The sequence below is a fragment of the Neurospora tetraspora genome (assembly GCF_033439725.1).
Source record: "Neurospora tetraspora strain CBS 560.94 chromosome Unknown B0H65scaffold_5, whole genome shotgun sequence".
Classification (NCBI taxonomy): domain Eukaryota; kingdom Fungi; phylum Ascomycota; class Sordariomycetes; order Sordariales; family Sordariaceae; genus Neurospora; species Neurospora tetraspora.
The window spans coordinates 1,080,511-1,101,540 of NW_026944387.1; the positions used below are offsets into that span (position 1 = coordinate 1,080,511).

Sequence of the window (21,030 nt, forward strand, 5' to 3'; positions counted from 1 at the left end):
GACCAAATTGAGCCGACAATGGCAGACCAAAAATGAGCTTGTCGTCGGATGGACTCACTCTTTCAAAAGTGAAGTCGATCTCCCGAAGTCCCGGTGGAGTGAACTTGATCAGGTACCGGCTGCTGGACGGGATGAACTGCGATGCCTGCCGGATGCGCGAACCAATCGATTACAAAGCAAAAATCAGCCCACCTCTGCAATCGCACCACTTGGCCCAAGCTCCCTTTTTCACGTAATTACAGATTTGTGAGAGAGAAATGATAACTTACCGTAAGAGGTAATTATCGCGTAACCTTGGCGGCAGCAACAGCGTTCAACTGTGCAACGACAACTCGCACTTTCCTTCTTCAACTTCAACGTCTGTCTCACTGGCATGAAAACTCTGCACTTGCCAACTTGACTTTTTGGTTCCAACTAAGTGTCAAGTACGCAACCTATGAATCTTCTTCCTCAACATTACCAATTCTCATCACCTCGATCAGAATCAATACCACGCTCCAACTGGAAGCACTATTTCAAACTTTGAACTCTATTATTCATGACCGTGCACTATCTTCAACCTTATTGTCCCCCAGTGTCACTGCCCGATTGACGCATTCGCCTCTCCCTGTTCCATGGCGGGTTTCCTGAACAAGAGGATGTCCTTGGGCGTCGGCTTTTCGTACAACGGTTTATGCTCTTCGTGAACATTATGGGCGTGCTCATAGTCGACATGCACAAATGCTCTCTCGACCAACGCCAACCCTTCGAGTTTTCGCTGCAGCGTCTGCCCAACATCATGGGAAATCCTCAAGGGCGTGTCTTCGTCCATTACAATGTCCAGCTCGACATAGTAATGCTGACCAGCATGGTATGCCCGACACTGCCTTGTTGTTAGCCTCGAACGCCTTTACCGGGAAACACTCGGGATCTACTCACCGTGTCTACCTTGACGATCCTGTCGTCGTGTGTCATGGTCATGTAGATGAGCTTCGCAATGAACTCCTTGGGCGCTGACTTTCCAACCAGGAGCCAGACTTGCTCAAAGGCATTCGAAGCCCACGAAAAGAGAATCAGGAGGGCAATCAGGATGGCACCAATCGGATCAAGGTACCACACAAACTTGTCACCTACTATCGACATCACCAGCCCAAAAATGTTCACCACAATGTCGTTTCGATGGTCGACAAAGAAGACGTGAACTGTTGGGAACCTCCGGTAGAAGAGGCAGTAGATCATCAAGCTGCCCTTGGCAAAAACTGTTATCATGTTAGTAACCCATTTCCTTTGGCTTTGGTGATTAGTACTAACTGGCAACACCCACAAAGGTGAGCGGAATGATATGGAGACCCTCAGCTTCGTGCTCTCCTCCCGAACCCAAGTTACGCGCAGATTCGATCTATCAACTGTTAGCAGCTACAATGAACAGCCCCGGAACAAAAAAGACTTACGAGAAGCTGAATCGAGACAGTGGTCATCAGTGCGCAAAAGAGAATGATGCCCAACGTCTCAATCCTTTTTCGTCCCTACACTGGGTGAGCTTCTGATGTACTGTGAAGCTCATGCTGACACTTACTACTGGATATTTGTAGATGCTCGGCCGGGCCGCAAGCCTGGATGTGATCAGCATCACAAAGGACGATACCAGGTCCATAAACGCATCCGCCGCAGTCGCAAACAGCTAAAGACTCGTTAGCAACAGCAGCAATGTCCACGACGCAAAGAAACGTACCGAAAGCGATCCTGTCGATATAGCAGCATACATCTGGATGACAAAGAGACAAAAGTTGACAACGAACGATGCGTTCACCGCAAACTTGATCTTTGGCTTATACCGCGCATCTTCCTCCACTGTGTTACGCTCTTCATCTTCAGCCCCCAGGAACTGGTCGATCAGCTTGTTCTGCCGGCTGTAGTACTTCTTGAGCTGTCTCTTGTTTCCATCAGGATGCTCAACTTTCATCTGCTTGGTGCTGATGTTCTCTCGCCGATGACGTCCAAAGTTCATCGGATCCGCCGGGTCGAAGCCAGATGTCGTGGTGTCCTGCCGAGTAGGGAGCGTCGATACCCCCTGGTCCTTGTCCGCCCCGAGAGCGTCACCAACCACCACGGCGTTGTCTTGGACAACATCAGACTCCCCAAGCGGCGAAGGGCCCGTCGCAGCCAGTGCGACTGGGGTACCTTGTGCAGCAGGAACTGTTATCGGGTGTTAGTCTCCTGATGACCAGCAAGCAAGTGTCAACCTACCTGGTGCCCGTTGAGGGCCCGAAGACTCGGTATCGACCATTGAGAAAGCGGTCGGGGTTTTCGCAAACTTCAAAGAGGGCAACTGCAACCGGCCACTGATCTGGGAATGAATTGTTGAGAGCTTCAAACGCAGCGAACAGTCAAGCTATTATACAAGCTTCAACAATACATCGGGTATGTAGGGCAACCACCCTCGTCGACAAATGCGACCACGCCATACCTTATCAGCAACCCTCTCACCTCCCTAAGGAGGCATATAGGGGTAGCTTCTAGGACCTAAGTCGTCACTCGTCACCCAACATTCAGCATGCTACCAACTTTTCAGCTTCGAGAACCTCCATCGGACCATCCTACCGTCCAGTTGCAACCCATGCATGCAGATGTGATAGGGGATCGAATCTTCGACACAGAGGGGGCGCTTGGCTGTTTATGGCTCGCCAATCTACAAAAGGAAGCCTGGGGGGCTGGGGTGGTGTTGAGATGAACATTCTCCCGTTGGCACAGACCTCCATATGTGTTTTCTAGACGTGCCAAGGCGACTTCCATGCATTTGGGGGTAGTTGACCCTGAAGACGTCTTGATAACATCAGGGGTCAAAGCGGCCGTTAAAGTCTGGTACATAAACAGGCAAACCTTGGCTTTACGATGGGTATCGTTGTTCGGTTAGGACGGGAAGAAAAGAGCCGCAAATAAAGTGTTACACCATGTTGCGCGATCAACGGTCCGAGAACGCCAAGATGTCACAGAATGCACAACAACCACAAAAAGGTCAAGGGCAACAACCAACGAGGACATCTTCCATCCTTGAAGAGAGGCGCCTCTCTTTTTAAGCGACACCGCGGATCTTTATTCCCTTCAGCAATATGTTTCTCGATGCTACACCAGCCCCGTCGTTTGTTTAAACTTTCACTTCCCCGCGTTTGAAGTACTGCCGTTAAGATCCCTGTAATAGGGACAACCCACCCTTGCTCAATGTCGACATTACCTCGAAGTCGAGGGAAAGCACTGGGATGTCCGCAACCGCAAGGTCACCATCGGCAGATCTCGCCCAGGATATCTGCCACACCAGCCAGGTGGGTCTGTTTCACCCACGGTCTATTGTTGTCGATGCCTTGAAACCCCTTCCCATTGCCCAAAGTAGGAAATGGCCACAGGGTCTACAAGCGGACATACACATGTCAAAAGCAAGTCAGAGCTGACGCCAAGGGCATAGTACCTTATAGAAGCCAATATATGCTTCTATAAGGCTCTGGCTCACTTAACCACAAGAAAGCTTATTCAGAGACTTTGAAGACTACCCCAGAGATCTCACGAGTTTCACCAAGATCACTTGAAGCTTGTTATGAAGCTCTCAAGATCATGCAAACACCAGTGACCGCTGAGATTGTCTGGAGGCTACAAGGGAGTCCGCCAATACTTGCCTCTCTTGACGCAGAATCACACTTGGCGGTTCACTGATAGTCGCTGAACACCAAGAAAGAATGGTCTCACGGATGTAAGAAACCGAAGATGTAGATCGTGATGAAGATGATACTCAACGTGCGGAGGTTTCTCCAAGTGGATCAAGTCTTGTTGTCAACAAGGTTTCCCCTTCCTACAGATCTCACCAGATCCTTGATCCGAGTCGTTGGCGATCCAAATTCGTCACCTGTCCTTGCACGACTCGCGGCAACTCCTGCCTGCCAGTACCCGTCTCAGCATGACCGTGAGAGAGTCATGCTATAAGACAGAATATTTTCCTAATCTTTGCCCAGAGCTTTTGGCCTGCTTGGTTCTTCCCATTGTGTAGTGGTGTTATTTTGTAGAGTTGACTGTCCTCAGGAGGACTTATACTGGCTGTGCCATTTCCATTCTCTCCTTCTCTCACTTGTTTTCTTTTCTACTCTTTTCCCCTTTTTCTTCCCTCCATTCCTACACACTGGAGTCCGTGGAGGTTACTATCCTTTTGTTTTCTTTCCTTTTTTGAGCACCCGCTGGGCGGAGTCGCATTCACTTCCGTTCTCTCACAGACTTGTTGTTTGTTTGTTTGTTTCTTTTTACTTTTAACCCAAGGCCTGGTGCCTAATTCATATCAAAATGTCTTCACCACAAACGAGCCCGGCACCGGATGCCGGTATGAATATCATGAACAGCGGAAAGCCAAAGTGTGGTGGCGGCCAAAAAGTCGGCGAGTATGATCTCGGTCTTCACGTTGCGGGGTTGTGTAAGTTTGACATGGTGCGAGCCATGGACCATGATGACCACAGGAGATTTGAGCTGATGACATGAAACAGTTTTGGTCTTGCTGTTCTCTATCCTCGGAGCCGGATTTCCGGTCGTGGCCAAGAAGGTGTCTTGGGTGAAGGTGCCAACAAAGGTCTTCTTCATGTGTAAACACTTTGGAACTGGCGTCTTGATCGCAACCGCCTTTGTCCATGTAAGTCACTCATATGCCCCTTGAGCCATCAAATGAGCAGCGCAGAATAGCAGTGACTAACTTGGCCTGCAAACTTCCAGTTACTCCCAACGGCCTTTGGTAACCTGATGGACCCATGCCTTCCGGATCTGTTCACCACCAAATACCCGGCCATGCCAGGCGTCATCATGATGGGCTCCATGTTCATCCTGTTTGTTATCGAGATGTGGCTCAACAGCAAGACCGGAGGCCACTCCCACGGAGGTCCCACCGGATTTGATAACCACAGTCACGGCGGCAATGCTCTCGCCGCTGCCCAGGCTTCCGTTCCTAACGATCACGGTGCCGCTCGGCCCCAGCACCGCAGGACCAACACAGAAGATACCCTCTTCGAGTCTTCCAACGAGGATACCGACTACGAGAAGATGATGGCCCAGGAACTGTACGCTGAAAAAGTCCGCCGCAAGGCATATACCGAAAACCCTCCTAGGAACCCCTTTGCTAATGATTACGATGACGATGGTCATTATGAACAACTCAGTCCTAGGTCCGAAATGCCTCCTTGGTTCATTGTATTTTACGAAAAATACATTCTTCAGCGTCTGGAGCTGGTAAACATGATCAAGGCCACTGCCAACCGGCAACAAGCTTTCCTCACCCAGGCGGATACCACCTCTAGCTCCAACGAGGACCGCAAGTCCCTGATTCCCGCCTCGATCATGGACTCCCCCTACCGCGACGTCGAAACCGGCGAGCCGGTCCACCCCTTGGTCTACAAGAAGATGTCCCTCAACATTACCCTTCTCGAGGGCGGTATCCTGTTCCACTCCGTCTTCGTCGGCATGACGGTTAGCATCACCATCGAAGGTTTCACCATTCTGTTGATCGCTATCTTGTTCCACCAGATGTTTGAGGGTCTTGGTCTTGGTTCCCGCATCGCTGCTGTCCCTTATCGCCAGGGAAGCCCCCGCCCCTGGCTCCTCGTGGTGGCTTTCGGTACTACTGCCCCCATCGGCCAGGCGATTGGACTGTTGGCGAGGAGCTCGTATGATCCGAACAGCGCGTTTGGGTTGATCATCGTGGGAGTGTTTAATGCTATGTGAGTTCTTAGTCCCAATTTCCCGAAGGAGATGGAGCTGGTGTGAGGAGGACCAGGACTAATGATGATGAAAACAGCTCCTCTGGTCTTCTCCTTTACGCTGCTTTGGTCGATCTACTGGCTGAGGACTTCTTGTCCGAGGAGGCACAGAAGATCATGACTAAGAAGGACAAGATCACTGCCTTTATCTTTGTTCTTCTCGGCGGTGAGTACAAGTACCCCAGTTTGTTTTCCATTGGTTTCGTTTTGTGTGGGTAAAAGCTTACACTCGTGGTCCTACAGCTGCCGGCATGTCCATCGTTGGAGCGTTTGCTTGAAGGGACAGAATGTACGATACGATACCAGATGTATGCCGTTTCGGTCGCATAATAACAAATATACGTTGCGCGCGGGACTCGGTCGCATTGTCCTTGTTTCCGGGTGGTGGTGGTATGGGAAGTTCGCTTAGATATATCAACCTAATCTCAGGAAACTTCCCAAAGATTGACGTCGTTAGGCCATGGAGTGATGTACTACCCATGAAACTGGGTTTATTGTGTGAGCCACGAGCATCTTGCCCCATCTTGGAAACTTCAAGCGCTTGGGACTAATATTCAGCTGCTCCCTCTCATTGTTATATCTAAGGGCCCGGTTCGATCGACCCGTCAAGACTCTAAGGATGGGAAGACAGGTCACTGAGGAAGGAAGAGGGAAGAGTCGAGATGGAGATACCAAGGAGAAGAAAGAAGGAGTACTGGAGCAAAAGGATTGTCGAAGAAAGAGCAGCATATGAAGGTGTCAGGTGTCAGGAGTTTGGGTTGCTCCTTCCGGGCGCGTACAAGGAAAGAAAGGAAAGAAGGAAGGTTTCGTATGTCCTCGAGGATACCATGGAAGTTGCCTTGACAGAAATCGAGTTAAGTGTATCGACTTTACTCCCATCCGTCTCGCAACCTCCTCAGTGCCCACACGAGTGAATTCTTTGATCAAAGCTAACAACCTGATGACCTCTCTACCCAACATTCAGCTTCGATCACGGTGGTCGTTAGCCGAATTACCAAACCACAACAACAACCCCAATAACAACAACCACAACAACCACAACAACAACAACAACGACACCGCCGCCAACATGCTCCGCGAAATTTTCGACTTCCTCCCACCTTGTTGAGCATGCTCTTTGGGCTTTCAATAATTATCAATATATACCTGATCTATTACTACCTGGAGGAGGAGCGGAAGAAGACGAGAGCGATGAGGGAGATGATCGCGGAGTTGGAGAGGAGGATGGAGGAGTTGGAGCAGAAGTAGAGAGGGAGAGTACAACATCTGCCACCACCTTCGTGTTCTTAACTACCAACGCATCATCTTAACGTCGCTCGCATCTGAGTGACACTGTAAGTACCTTGTCTTTTTTTACCCTGAAACAAATGATGAGAAGCTCACAACATACTCGTATAGCTCGCAGGACAAGAGTTCCCACCCGCAACCTATCTAGCTACGCTACCTACCTTGCGACCAGACACGACAATTCCGAGAGAAACTGCACTCAGTTTCTAGCATTCCAACCGACACCCAACCGATCCATACCTATAGGGTACAGCACCACAATCCCACCTCAGTCGCCGTATTAGCGCTCCAGTCACCCAAAGATGTGTATTGAAAGAAAATACAGAGGGGGGGAATTCGTGCCTGGGACCCAACCCGAAAAACGCGGTGATCTGGGCGAAACCCGGAATGTGCGATGATCACAAAGAAAGAGCTAGAAGGAGAGCGATGGGTTGTGATGCTTGATCCCCTCGCAAATGGATAAAGGGAAGCCGAAACCGCCGGTAGTGGTGATGGTCGTGGTGGCTCTTCTCGGCAGAGCCTTTTAAGCTTAGTTAAACTTGGGTTACACGAGGACCAAGCTGGCGGTATACGGGAATTAAGTTCACATGGATGGAGTGAGCAGGGGGACTTTGGAAGTTTAGGGAGCATGTGGTGGCTGGACCATCGCCAACTGTAATGGAAATATTTGCTGCTTTCAACTGTTCGACAGTGGACGAATTGATATTTCCTCAATGTACATGTAAACTTACATACGACAGTCGTTGGCCCAACACATTTCCGCACCTTCCCATTTAGAGAGTGGCAGGCCGGCGGCTCGCCGAGAAAAGTCAAGTGGAATGTCTTCAACGGTTCTAACTTCACGCTGGTCACTGATGAGTTCATGCGCTTTGATTACCATTGCTCCTCGAGCAGAAGACACGGCTTGTTGGAGGGAAGTGGAAGGAATCACTCAAGATTGACATTGTCAAAATATCGCTCGGCAAGCTCGACCAGAGAAGAGCGAAAATGCATACAAGACCGATTAGCTCGCTGTGCGATCTTTCCAAATCTTGGTCATATACAAACACAGATACGCCCCGAGAAGCATCACGTATCAACAGCAATACTTGTCGTGAGTACTAGGTAATCAACCCTCACAGACAAATAAGCCAAGGCTAACGGATTTATGACCTATCAGTATAACCGACTTCGGCTTCCTTCCTCGTCACGGTCCTCGCAGGGACTGGATCCATCGAAAGCATACCTACCATTCAGAACGCAGCCATCCAAGCCCAGCATCCAAGCCCAGCATCCAAGCCCAGTATCTAAGTCCAGTATCCAAGCCCAGCAAAAATACAATGTGTGGAAACTACTATCAGATACATAGCCCATGTGGTCACTCGGGAATCGTTGGTCTAAATAAATGTAAAGGGTTCGGAACAACATGCCTTGGGCCTGATCCGAGTAAGGGAATGGATATAACGCTTCCCCCAGTGGATACACCTTGCGAAGGCTGCCACGCCGCCGCCCATCAACCCAACCCCGAGGCCAGATTGGACGAGAACGATCCGTACAGAAAGGAGGCCCGGGAGAGAGTTGCGGCAAGGGAGCAGAGGGAAAAGGCGTTTAGGGCAGAACAAGAGGAGAAGGAAAAAGAAAAGGCAAAAGAGGAGGAAGAAAAGGCAAAGAAGAAAGGAAAGGCACAGGAGAGAGTTGCGGCAAGGGAGCAGAGGGAAAAGGCCTATAGGGAACAACAAGAGCAGGAAAGAAAGGCAAAGGAGGAGGAAGAACATGCTGAAGTAAAGAGACAGCAGGAAAAGAAGAGAAAGGCCGCAAATGACGCCGACCTCACGGTGATCCCCGCAAGGAAGAAGTCGATGACTGGGAAGACGCTACGAGAGAAAACCCTCATAAGGAATCAGGAGAAGAAAGAAAAAGAAATGAAAGGGAAGAACAAGAAGGAGGATGACGACGAGGACGACGACGACGATGCTAGCAACATTTATGACGCTTGAGAGAACCAACGAATTTCGGCAACCTAAGGTACCCTAGGTGAACTCAACGACTCAAAAGCGCATATATTACCTGCGCTTTTGTCGTCTTACATGCCGAAGCTATAATGGCGGCCAAGGGCTGCCTTTGACGTTGGGATCTAGGTTGGAACGGGATGGATTGTGGCTGGTACCACTCTGGGAATCTAAGCAGGGCGTAATGGCTGGACCATCACGGGGCATTGTTAGTTCAGAGCGAAAGGATGGATGGATGATAATACGGTGCTCCTGGAGAGACACTCTGATGAAAATGGCAAAAGGAAAGTAGTTAGATGACCATCGCCAGGTGTAATGGGAATCTCTGCTGCTTTCAACCGTTCAGCACCTTTGTGAACGAAGTGACAATTGGTCGATGCCGTGTAATCTATTGCGAGTTGTTGACTCAATAATTTCCGCTCCTTCCCGTTTAGACCTGACTCATCCATCGCCCAGCAACCTACCACCACCAACCACCAGCACCGGGGTTTATATACCACCTCTTTCACCCCATCTCTCAACCCCTCCGAATGAAACAAATGGTCAAGCGGTTCAATGAAGCCCACGTTCAATCAATAGGCCAGACTCACAGGCCTCTAAACCTTCATTACCCGTTCGATTCCCAGCAACGGTACCCGATTTTTCGGGGAGAAGGTCTCCCCTCCCCTGCACTCCTCCACTGCACTCCCCCCCACCCACCGTCACAGCACCAACCCCCTGTCACAGCACGATACGATACGATACGATACGGCAACCGGCGGCCGATAACAGCCGGACCCGTCGAGGAGGCGACGGTGTGGGTTCTGGGGGCGCCGCTTGACCATTGTTCCATTATCTTTTTGCACATTCTTTCGCTTTGCGAAGACTTGTTTGCCTCGTTTTCACTCAGCTGGGCGAGCAATTAACTTCTACAAAGTGGGAAGGAGAACCATTGCAAGGAGGAAGAAGAGTGTAAAGTGTTTGGTGAGATAGTTTGAGAGAAGAGGAGAACTATATTTGCGAATGACAGAGACAACTCGCTCAGATAATGAAGGGGTACATGAGTGTCACAGGATGATGTGACATGTTTGTATGTGCGTGTATTCGAATTCTGTCTGGCGATCCTTCTTTTGCTGGTGTTTCGAAGTGGGTATTGCACGCCCTGCCCCGTGAGAATGAGTCAAAACCAGGGGCTCTCCGTCCACTGATGCTTTACCAAACTGTTATGCACCTACAAACACAACAAACCACGAAGAGTCAGACATACTACACGGAGATATATGGTGAGTGAGTTGGACTTACAGCTATGCAGTCAGATGTGATCACCCCATCAGCTCTCCACGCCGTCAGCATCACAGCCATCCATCCTCTCTCACCAACGACAAAAATGTGCGGAAACAACATCGAAACCTACACCTGTGGACACAGCGTCTTCGCCGGCATCAACTTCTGCCCCGATTACTTCAAACTCACTCAAGACAGGACCCCGATATGCCCGGGCATTGGCGCGAACATTAACGGCTACATGGACAACATCATTCGGCACGGAACTATTTGTGAGGACTGCCAAGCCGAAAAACAGCAAGCTATACAGAGAGAAGTTGAGATGGTATGGAGAAGAAAGAGGGTAGGCCGATGATGGAGAAGTAGTTAAAAACAACGGAGCAAGAGAGGGGAAGGAAAAGGATAGAGGAACGTGGTAGGAACGGGGTGAAGGGGAAGACGGGAAGGAGATAAGGGTTGAGAGGAAGAAGATAGGTACTGGTGAGGGAAAGGTGTAGGATGAGGAAAAGGGAAATAGAGGAGAAGAGAGGAAGGGGGGAGGAGGTGGATTTACACGAGGGATAGGCATAAGAGTGGATTAATAGGCACAAGAGGCAAAATAAGTGAAGGGATTAGATGGGGCTTCGTAGCGACAGAAATATAAACAATTTGCCCATGTTGTTTGATGAGCTCAACAAAGAGAACTTTCGACCCGGGAGTATGCAAAATCTACTCAATCAAAAAGCCACCACCTCCCTCCCCATCATCCATATCCATATAAAACTCCTCCGACACATCACTAGGCGCATCCGCCATCTCCCTATCAAACCGCTCCTCCTCCGTCTCCTTTGCCTTCCCTTTTCCCTTATCCTTCTTTTTCCCTCCACCCTCCCCTCCATCCTTCCTCCCTTCCCTATCTTCTCCATCTTCGTCCTCCTCCTCCACATCCTCCTCCTCATCCCCAACACCCCCAAAAACCCTCTCCCGAATCCTCAACCCCCTCAACATAACCCTCCACATCCTCCACACCTCCACCCTCCTCCTCTCCTCCCTCTCCTCCAGCTCCATATCCACCAACCCATCAATCACCGCCCTCACCCCCTCTGCCGCCCCCTCCGGCACCACCACTCCCAAAATCCTCGCCGTCCCCTTTCTTCCCTTCCACTCAAACCCCGTCAACGCAGGTGCGTAATCGATCCCGAGTATATGCGCCGCCTGCGCCGCTCTCTCGTGCGGGATGTGCGCGCCTCCGGCGGGGATCATGGAGGGGACGTACACTTCCACATTGCCAAATTTATTTTTTGGTACAATCTTCCCCGACGACGCAGAAGAAACAGGCGGGGGGACGTAAAGATCTGTTTGCAGGGGAGTGTAGAGGGGTGTGCCACCTTGCTTGGCAAGGGAGTGGGAATAATCACCGAATAGATCCCCATCATCATCTTCATCATCCCCGGAAACAGGGGAAGAAATCCTCTCCCCACCAAACTTGGAAGTCCTCTTCCTCTTATTGGGAGGAAGGACCTTCACCGGCTCTTCACCGGGTTTAACCACGCGGCCGAGACGGAACCATTTTTCGCGCGACCGAGCGACGACGACGTCTTTGCGGCGGTAGATGCGCTCAACAGGGGCTTTGGAACCGGCAGATACCGTCCCCGTCGACTGCGCCCCGGGCACAAGGACTTCGTTCCTCCGGAGGTGTCTCTCGAGCGCGTAAACGGGGTGGTCCTTGAAGTCTTGAACATTACGGGGCATGGGTTCTGCGCCCTCGAGCGCGGCGAGCTCTTTAAGCTCGATCTGGTCGAGGTCGGTGGGAAAATCGGGGGCGGTGTAGTGCCGAAGGAAAACGCGGCGGAGCCAGCGCTCGCCCGTGTTGATTCCCGACGAGGGCACGGTGGGCGAGATGGGCCCGTCGATGCGCTGGCGTTTGGTCTTGGAGTTGTAGGCTTTGGAGTAGCGGCGGGTGACGTCAAGGGCGAAGCCGTCTTCGTCGAAGGCGATGGCGTAGGTGAGGGTGTTTTCTTTGTCAGAGGCGGGCGGCTCGAGAGCGCGGGGGCGCCATTGGGTGCCGGTCACGAGAGGGTCGACGGGGTGCCATTTTTGTTGGACTACGTCGAGGACTTCGACCCAGTAGACGGGGTATGGGGATTCGCCTTTTATTGTCTTTGCTTTGGGGACTGAGGGGAGGGGAGGGGGTGGTGGGGGAGCGGTCATGGACGGGACGTTGTAGGCTGTTGCGTTTGGGTGTCCGAGTCGACTTCGGCCTGACAGGAATGATGGGGTTGTTGGATCTGGAGTGGTGGCTGTGTTTTCGTATTTGGACATTGCGGCGGCATAACGATCGGCTGCTGATGGTCCTTTTGAGGCATCTAAAGATTTCATTTTTCGTTGTTTCGGCATTGTAGGAGCCCCCGGTACGCAGGCGAGCGGTTGGAGAGAGCACACAAGGCGTGCTTGGACGCCAATGGAACGAAGGAGTGCACAGAAGAGCTGAGCTCCAACATCACGAGAGCCGGAAAGAGATTTAGCGGCTTCAAGAAAGTCGTCTTTGGATCGCACGGTTTCGAGGTCATCTGGGAGTTCGTACTACACGGGAGAGGCATATTAGCCAGCGGCTCGACCACAGAGAGTAACACAAGGTGGAAAGGGAAAGTAAATAGCCAACTACATTTTTCAACTGGTCTTCATCTTCCGCCCACAGCGCCCGCCTTAGTCCTCGCTCCGTAATCTGGAACTTGGTTTTAAACATGGTGCTCGTTTCCTGCAATCCCGCCTTAAGCGACTCGGTTCGCCCGTACTGGTTTAGACTCGCCCTGGGTATCAGAGATTTTCGCATTTTGTCTGTCAAGAGCGGTCTTAGAGCTTCCTGGACTTTGGGGCTGTTACACCATTTGTTCCTCCGTTCGACATGCGCAAGGAGACAAAGGAGATGGACTTTATGTATCTCCATTCGTCGTTCCTTCTCGGATTTGCTTAGTGCTTTCCGGCGTTCTATCGCTCTTCGATGGGGTGCCATTGCGGCTTTCTGGGCGCTTAAGTTCAGGTCCAGCTGAACATCGCCTGCTATGGCTGAGGAGAATGCGCCTTGGGAATCGAATGCGATATCCTCCAACTCCAGCTCTTCATCGTCTTCATCGTCCGAGTCTCTAGTAATAGTCTGTAAGGTAGGTTGTGGTAACTCGACATCTTCAAACTCGAGCTCTTCGTCGTCATCGTCTTCTTCTTCGTTGTTATGGTCCATCTTCATGGGTTCCGGTATTACAGTTGGCTCAACTGGTTTCGTCTCAACCTTTGGCGTAGGTCTCTCTCCGGGCCTTCTCCTCTTTAGCGGTCTCTCTGGCGTTGTGGCTTCCGGAGGGTCTTCGGTAACAGCCATGCGCCGCGCCTCGGACACCATTTCTCGATACACATCCGGGACTGCGCCGCGGGCTGACGCCGCTCTCCGCGACGCTGCGCTGGCGCGAGTGGTTCGGGGGGTGCTAGTGGTTGGCGCACCAGGCGTTTTGCGTTTTCGACCTGCCATTAGTTCAAGTTGAAGCAAAGATTAAAGCAATTGAAACAGACGTAGTAAGTTGACGAAGTCCAGTGATGACAAAACAGGCAAACAGGTGGAAGTGTGATTGATTGTCGTTGTCCTTGTCAGCTTCTTTGCGCGGTTGGTTTCATGCCTGATGACGCAACGTGTGTTGGAGGAGACGCGAAAGCACGTGACCAGAAGATGACTAATCAATCGCCCTCATTACCGTACCGTACAATACGTCTGGGAAACTTTCATCGCCGTTGCTCTCTGTTTACATCCCAAAAGTCCAAAACAGATGATGGAAACATGGAGTACCTAATCACCACTTGTTGTTGGCCCTTGGAAACACTTATGATCATGATGTGCCCGCTACTCCCTTAAATTAAATACAAACGTATGATCTGTGTGCTTGCGCTCCTCTTCCCACTTTTCCCTCTACCTATCTGGTTCACCATTCTGTCTTCCCGATGATAAGACGGTCGAGCCAATGTGCGAAGGACCGATCAAGTGCTTCAATCGTCTGCCACACGAGATGAAATTAGTCAACCAGTTCAAGATACTTGGTGGGGAATCAGCTAAGTCACTCACTGCCTTCTTGCTCAACAAGGAGAGCTTCCAGGACTTGATAATGTACGAGATGGCTCATCAACTCGTCTAAGGACTTATCCAACGCGCGTTCAGCGTCGTCCACCGCTCTTTTCCATATCGCCTCCAAATCCTCTAGGCTCCTAAGCATTTTGACTTCGACCGCCGGCCCGGATCTGACATTGTGAAGTGCATCAAGGAAGCCATGGCTTTCCCTCGTCTTAATCTCTCGGAAGAACTCGACGGTCTCCGAAATGGGCTCAATGTATTGGTCAAGAAGCTGCTCGGCATCTTCGCGGGAGGCCCTTATCGGCGTTGTTGCGATGATGTGGTTGACTGTGCGAGAAAGAGTCCTCCCTCGGTCCTCAATCTCGTAGATTTTGCCGACGTACTTTCTTAGATCGGGCTGGGGGCGAGTTATGAGTCCGGACCTGATTCCGGACTCGTAATCTTCGATGTGGAGAGCACGTTCCGAAGCCATTTTGACTTATTTTAAACAGGCGTTGACTTAGGTCAGTGTGGAGGCAATGGGTATTTGGTGGTCAAAGTAGCAGGAAACAGAGAACGATGCCTCCTTGGTCCATGGACAAACCGTAGTAACTCGAGAGATAGGCAATCGTTCAATCTCTCTTTGAGCGCCGGGCAGAGGGCAGATCTGTACAGGGCAAGCCCGAGCCTGTACATTGAAACGCACGCAAGTTAGATTGGTGGGCAATGTCCTCGAGTTTTCACTAACTGGACAGACACATCTGCTGGTTTATGCTGGCTTACGGAGCGCCAGCATATGCCCTGCCCGGGGCAGCTCCTCGATTCTGCGATGCTCATGTACTTGAACCGAGAAGTCCGCCGGCTGTGCATCTGGCAGCTCCCAGAACCCAGCTTTCCGAGTCACTACGGTACTCACTCATTATTGGTTGAAGACGACGCATTCTCATGCTTTTGCCTACATCAAGATGCTGCTGACTTTATCATGACAAAATATACCACGAATGCAGCATCACGGCGGTTGGATACCTCACTGAGTTCCGATGCCGCGACAGCTTCTTATCTGGCCTCACGGGCCAAGTCGGAAACAACCTGGATGAGAAGGATTTCCGGTGGTTTGACTTCCCTCCTCGCCAGCCGATTTACCTCAACTTCCATACGGCTTGGCTTGTGTGCAGCACTGTAGGGGTAGTGAACAAAGGAAACCAGAGACTAATTTTGACTCTTTAAATCGCCAAGTAGCAGAAATGGAAGGAACACGGGATGCATTGTTTGTCAAAAAAAAGCGTACTAAAATGAACATGCCTAGGAGAAACAAGTCGGAGACAAGTCAAGTCAACTTTCGAAATTGATTTAACCTGCCTCCGACTCAGCCGATTTGCCTTGACTTGTTCATAACTTGGCTTGTGTTGTTTACTGAGTGAATGACAAAAGCGAGGAGGGACCAATCTCGACCATTTGAACCGCCAGCTAGAAACAGTTGGAAACCAAGACATACAATCATTGCAACAACTGCGTACGAAACATGTCCTCGAATGTGCTCATCGTAACTCATTAATCATATCTCCAGCGCCTAGCAGCGATCTATAACACTAAACACACCGACAGGGTATCTCCCATCTCCCATCTCCCATCTCCCATCTCCCATCTCTCCTCCAAACACCCTCAACACCACACAACGTCTCCCCTGCCTGCCATCTCCCCTCCACATCCATCCTCCTTAAGCACCATACTCAACCTTCTCCCCAAAAACCTTATCAAACCCCGTCAACGTAAACCGATAATGCACCTTATTCCCCGCCTTGACCCTCTCCACCGCCTCCTTGCACCCTTCCTCGCCCAATTGCAACGTCTCAACCCTGGGCACGATCCCCTTCTCGGCAGCCAGCTGCAACATTTCCTTCATCTCCTGATGATTTCCCAAGTGGCTTCCGCTCAACTTGCATCCATTCGCCATGAAAGCCAACACCTCCAGGGGGGGCAGCGGCTTGTCGGGGATGCCGCACATGTGAAACTCTCCCTGCACCTTGAGGGTGGAGAGATACGTCTTCATGTCGAACTTGTGCGTCGCGTCCGCGCAATTCAACAGGAAATCGAACTTGAACTTGTACGGCTCCGCCCACTTTTCGTCGTTGCTGGTGACGATGACGTGTTGAGCCCCCAAAGCCTTGGCGTCGGCGGCTTTGTATTCCGAGTGCGTGAGCGCGTAGGTCTCGGCGCCTAGGGCGCGCGCCCATTGGATGGCTAGGTGGCCGAGGCCGCCGATGCCGATGATTCCCACGGTCTTGCCGGGGCCGATGTTGGCGCGGACGAGCGGGGAGTAAGTGGTTATGCCGGCGCAGAGGAGGGGCGCGGCGAGGTGCGAGGGGATGGCGTCGGGGATCTTGAAGGTGAAGTATTGGTGGGCGCGGATGTGAGAGGCCCAGCCGCCGTGGGCGGTGGAGCCGTCTTCGTAGTTGGCGTTGTAGGTGTCTTTTATGGTTTGTTTGTTAATGATATGTTTTTGAAAGGGACCAGAAGGTTAGGAAACAGGTCAGGGGGGGAGGGATAAACATACCAACCATGTGAGGGCAGTAATTCTCGTTCTTGCTCTTGCAGACATCGCACTTCAGGCAGGCCCACACCTGGGCACCAACACCAACGCGATCGCCCACCTTAATCTCCTTCACGTTCTTGCCGACCTTGATGGCCTTGCCAACAACCTCGTGACCGACGCAGAGAGGACCCTCGAAGTCGCCCCAGCCGCCGGTGACGGTGTGGATGTCCGACCCGCAGACGCCGCAGCACTCGATCTGGACGTCGATATCGTCATCCTCAAAAGGCTTGGGCTTGAGCTCGTGGCGGTGGAACTGGTTCCAGGTCTTGGGCGAGTCAACGACGAAGCCCTCGAAAGTGTCTGGGTAGCCCATTTTGAATGTTGATGTGACGTAGTTGGTGGGGTGATAAGGGTGGTTTTCGTGTAAGTGATAAGACTTGTTGTTATGGTGGAGTTGAAGCTAGCTTGTTTTGTTAAGGTCTGGTGGTGCCTGGATTCAATGCAGGTTCGTCAGATCCTTTGTCGTTTTGAGATGATTTTGTTGATGAAAAGCCGTTTGAAACTGAAGATCGGGAAGGCATTTATATCTGCTGGTGGCCTGCAATGGCTCTGCATCTTGTCCTGGTTGTTGTGCTGTCTCTAACAGCAAAAAGTTGGAGTTGGCTGTTAGTGCGTGGAGATGACGTCTTCGACTTGACAATACCCTCGACGGCCGATCGATCGTCTTGGGATCGGGCCACTTTCTAACAAAGCAAACACTGCCGCGATTGTATTTGTAAGATGTTGTATTTGTAAGATGCCAGATGCTGGAACTTTCCTATTGGGAAAGTCTTTCGCCGGGAGACGTATGCCTAGACGGTTTGACGGCTCCGACCCGCGATGGTGGTGTTTGTCAAGAAAAGGGGGTGTTGTTTTGTGTCACACTTCACTGCAGGGGTGTTATCGTGAAGGCTTGGCAAATACACAACCCTTACCCATATCTCACGTTGTGTTACATGATGCATCCAACCCTCCATCGTCAACATCGTGTCAATGGTAGTCAATCCAGCATATGATATTTAATTTGAATGATGTTTTGTCATTGCACTAGAAAGCTCTTGATACTGCTCTCCCTAACAAGTAAAATGGAACTGATGCGCTATCAAATTCCGACCCAGCCACCAGGGCTTCACACCAGAACCAAAGTCCTTGATGACAACCAAGCCTAAGCTGGCTTCAAACGATACCCTTTGACGAATTCCATGTAAAGAAATGGCCATGCTACCTTCCAAGCATCATGCGTATACTTATGCTAACCATGCCATTTCCTTTGGATCTTCTTGTTACTCCCTGTCTCTTCAGCGCTACCTTGTTAAAGGACCAAAGATGTAACCTTTCCTCAAGTCAGGCAATCAGATGCAGGTCCCATGTTAACTGCTTCAGCGCTGATTATGGACGCTATGCTCAGGGCTGATTGTTCCCAGAGTTGCTCATTTATCCATGCATGTATCTTGTGTTCCGTGCCGATTTCTGCACGCGCCCGCAACGCTTTCCGTTTGTTACGTCGCTTTCATCCATATTTCGTAAATCCCATTCTTCCAAGCTGGCGAACTTTGGCGCCGGCGAGATCACAAAGTCTCTCACTCAATGCTGAGCCTTGTGATCCCATCATTCGTGTCCACCATCCCTTGGAGCCCGACTCTTTTGCCTGTGCTGAAGCTGGGTCTTCCATGGACTGGCGTAGTAGCTCCTCCCACCACAATATTACCATTATGAAGATTTTCTTGTTGTTGCCTTACACCATCCCCATTCACACTGCCCGGTCGTGATGAACTTGGGCCCCAGGGCGCTAGGTCTCTCTGCATTGGGCTCTGCATAATAGGCGAGCCCATGCCGGGGCTGACGGCTCGTCGTTTAAAACTTATCGGGTCGAGGTCGTCGTCTCGGCGTCGCTTGTTGTTGATTCGGCGCGTGATTTCGGCTGCCGTGGGAACACCGTTCGCGGCGCCCGGAAAGCTTGTACCGGCTAATGTGGTAGAGGAGGAGGATGATGTTGTTGGTGGATTTCCGGGTGGCGGTAGAGCAAAAGGCGTGGGGCCTTGCTTCGGTTGGCTCTCGGATTTCGAAGACGGCGAGTCCATGCTCATATCGTCGATGCTCATGGCTGATGATGAGCCCCTCGGTAGTGCAAAGTTTGGCGGTGTTCGCATTCCGTTGCTGCTCGCCCCACTTTCCGAGAATGTGTCCCAAAACATCTTACCTTTGGAATTCTTCAGGACCTGCTGCTTGAAGCTACTGCTACCAGGTATGCCACCGGGAATAGCACCAGGCGTTGTGTTGCCATTGCCACTGCTGCTTCCATTGGAGTCCATCATCATCGTGTCGACATCGTCCATGCTGTCCTGAGCCGCAGTCAGGTTCGGGCTGGTTAATGCGGAGGCTGGTAACCTAGGTTCTAAATCCATGTCGCTCTCCCGTACTTGACGGACGACTTCGGCTTCACGCTTGACTTCGGCCTCGATAGGTGCGCTCTCCTCGAGAAGGGCAGCGCGGATGCGGGCGAAACCCTTGGTCTTGGGCTAGGTTCCACGGTTAGTCAATAGCTAGCAAATAGTAGGAATAGTAGTACGACATACCAGCAAGTTTCCCCTATGACGGGTCACAGTCCGCCGAATGACTCCTGGTCGGGACGGGCTGTCGACCGCTTCAAGCTGCCTGCTAGGATCGTCGCTCTCACTGCCAGAGATATGTAACTGATTGGCCGCCCAGCTGATGCTCTCCCTCCTCGGCTGCGGGCTGTCTAAGCCTTGTGGCGGGGACATGGACATGGTTGCGCCCATGGTAGTTGTTGGATGAAAGCCCAAGCCCAGCGGCGTTTTGTGTTTCCTGCTCTTTGGTTGTTTCCTGCGCTGACGTTGCTGGAAACTTAGTAGACTGTTGACTGCTGGCGAGCTACCACCGGGCATCCATGGGTGCTGCCCGCCCATGGCCATCTTGTTTGCCGACGGCGTGGTAACAATGGGTTCCTCCATGTCCTCGTCCATAAGGTCGTCGTCGTCCGAGCTCGACGACGTATCGGTGAATAACGCATGGGAAGTGTGGGCGTTACTGCCCAGGGAGCTCGAGACATGCATGCGCTCGTGACCGCGATTGCCCATGACGGACCACAGCGAGTTTGACGTTTGCTCCATGGTGGTGCCATGGTCGCCGGGCCACCGTCCAGGGCCGGCGGGGATGTTCATGGCTCTGGACCCAATGGTGGGAGAGGAGCTGGGCGAGGCCTGGTCGACGACGGTGGAATGGTGAAGGGTGGTGGCTGCGCGGCTGAAGTCCAGACCGCGCGACCGACGAGGCAGGATGTTTGGTGAGGGCGAGGCGTAGATGTGCGAATGGTCAAGCTTTGGTGACAGCGGGGCAGGGACGGCGGGTTTGACGTAGGCGGAGGTGGAGGCGGAGGCGGGCGCTCCCTCAGGGTTGGATGGTTGTTGTTGGGGCTGCAACTGGGACTGGGAATGGGATTGTGAATGCGCCGCCGATGGTTCAGTGGCATTCAGGTTGACATCCACGTGCGGCTGTTGGAGACGTGCAAGATGGAGTGCATCGCCTTCACCAAGCTGGGGTAGTTGCAGCGCTAGGCCTCTGATTGGGAACCCCGCGCGGACGGGAGTTGATGGTTGCGCAGAGAAAGCGTTGCCGTCTGCCACTCGTTCTTTATCCCGGATGGCAATATCATCCTGGGACTGCCGTCGTGGATCGCAGAAGATGTGCGGCGCCGGCGAGAGCTTTGGTGTTTCTTTTGCGCCGCCGTCCGAAAGGGATCTTGTTTTGGTCAAGAATCCAGATCCACTTTTGTTGTTGGTATTGGTGGTAGTACTTGTCGCTGCGGTGTCTGCCTCCCCCTCTTTGCTATCGTCAATGACCGCCACATCATCCATGAACCTGTCCACGTCCGCCATTATCGATTCTCCTTCCATTGTCTGAGGTGTCGCGTGATTGAGGCGAAACTGGCTCGGTCGTTATGATGGGCGCGTAAAGTGGTGTAAGCCCAGCTGGGCACGCGGCGCGTCTCGTGTCTGGTCTCTCTCGTGTGTGCGCTCGATGTGAATGTTTCGGTCGATGCCGTCGTATTTCGGTAACTGAGGATGGGGTATG

The 21,030-nt window shown here is 51.8% G+C and overlaps 6 protein-coding genes across 6 annotated transcripts; 2 read left to right on the top strand and 4 right to left on the bottom strand.

Moving 5' to 3' along the window:
- Positions 1-577: 577 nt before the first annotated feature.
- B0H65DRAFT_549711 (uncharacterized protein) lies at positions 578-2,266 on the bottom strand (the record flags this gene model as incomplete). The annotated part of the gene is made up of 7 exons (XM_062829679.1): positions 578-862; positions 919-1,238; positions 1,291-1,378; positions 1,431-1,505; positions 1,556-1,660; positions 1,712-2,175; positions 2,227-2,266. 7 exons carry the CDS (start codon positions 2,264-2,266, stop codon positions 578-580), a joined length of 1,377 nt encoding a protein of 458 aa, XP_062680299.1.
- A 1,861-nt stretch (positions 2,267-4,127) lies between these two features.
- Positions 4,128-6,186, top strand: B0H65DRAFT_221384 (Zinc/iron permease). The gene is made up of 5 exons (XM_062822053.1): positions 4,128-4,429; positions 4,500-4,642; positions 4,723-5,720; positions 5,798-5,925; positions 6,003-6,186. Exons 1-5 carry the CDS (start codon positions 4,303-4,305, stop codon positions 6,035-6,037), a joined length of 1,431 nt encoding a protein of 476 aa, XP_062680300.1. The 5' UTR covers positions 4,128-4,302; the 3' UTR covers positions 6,038-6,186.
- A 2,233-nt stretch (positions 6,187-8,419) lies between these two features.
- B0H65DRAFT_589549 (uncharacterized protein) lies at positions 8,420-9,119 on the top strand. The gene has a single exon (XM_062831036.1). The coding sequence runs from the start codon at positions 8,480-8,482 to the stop codon at positions 9,020-9,022; it is 543 nt and encodes a 180-aa protein (XP_062680301.1). The 5' UTR covers positions 8,420-8,479; the 3' UTR covers positions 9,023-9,119.
- A 1,886-nt stretch (positions 9,120-11,005) lies between these two features.
- B0H65DRAFT_526462 (Rad4-domain-containing protein) lies at positions 11,006-15,019 on the bottom strand (the record flags this gene model as incomplete). Its single annotated transcript, XM_062828857.1, has 6 exons — positions 14,378-15,019; positions 14,233-14,313; positions 14,143-14,165; positions 12,942-13,789; positions 11,222-12,859; positions 11,006-11,122 (listed from the first exon to the last, which is right to left on the bottom strand). Exons 1-6 carry the CDS (start codon positions 14,857-14,859, stop codon positions 11,006-11,008), a joined length of 3,189 nt encoding a protein of 1,062 aa, XP_062680302.1. The 5' UTR covers positions 14,860-15,019.
- A 952-nt stretch (positions 15,020-15,971) lies between these two features.
- B0H65DRAFT_221546 (chaperonin 10-like protein) lies at positions 15,972-17,418 on the bottom strand. The gene is made up of 2 exons (XM_062822054.1): positions 16,921-17,418; positions 15,972-16,835 (listed from the first exon to the last, which is right to left on the bottom strand). Exons 1-2 carry the CDS (start codon positions 17,270-17,272, stop codon positions 16,084-16,086), a joined length of 1,104 nt encoding a protein of 367 aa, XP_062680303.1. The 5' UTR covers positions 17,273-17,418; the 3' UTR covers positions 15,972-16,083.
- A 1,100-nt stretch (positions 17,419-18,518) lies between these two features.
- B0H65DRAFT_428428 (uncharacterized protein) lies at positions 18,519-20,852 on the bottom strand (the record flags this gene model as incomplete). The annotated part of the gene is made up of 2 exons (XM_062824760.1): positions 18,519-19,457; positions 19,515-20,852. The coding sequence occupies 2 exons, from the start codon at positions 20,850-20,852 to the stop codon at positions 18,519-18,521; spliced, it is 2,277 nt and encodes a 758-aa protein (XP_062680304.1).
- Between the last annotated feature and the right edge of the window lie 178 nt (positions 20,853-21,030).

Excerpts from the sequence above, each read along its gene's own strand:
- B0H65DRAFT_221384 (XM_062822053.1), top strand. The coding sequence starts at position 4,303 with ATGTCTTCACCACAAACGAGCCCGGCACCGGATGCCGGTATGAATATC. Across the intron at positions 4,430-4,499 it reads TCTTCACGTTGCGGGGTTGT|TTTTGGTCTTGCTGTTCTCT; the intron begins GTAAGTTTGACA and ends GACATGAAACAG. Across the intron at positions 4,643-4,722 it reads TCGCAACCGCCTTTGTCCAT|TTACTCCCAACGGCCTTTGG; the intron begins GTAAGTCACTCA and ends GCAAACTTCCAG.
- B0H65DRAFT_589549 (XM_062831036.1), top strand. The coding sequence starts at position 8,480 with ATGGATATAACGCTTCCCCCAGTGGATACACCTTGCGAAGGCTGCCAC.
- B0H65DRAFT_221546 (XM_062822054.1), bottom strand. The coding sequence starts at position 17,272 with ATGGGCTACCCAGACACTTTCGAGGGCTTCGTCGTTGACTCGCCCAAG. Across the intron at positions 16,836-16,920 it reads TTACTGCCCTCACATGGTTG|ACACCTACAACGCCAACTAC; the intron begins GTATGTTTATCC and ends AAACCATAAAAG.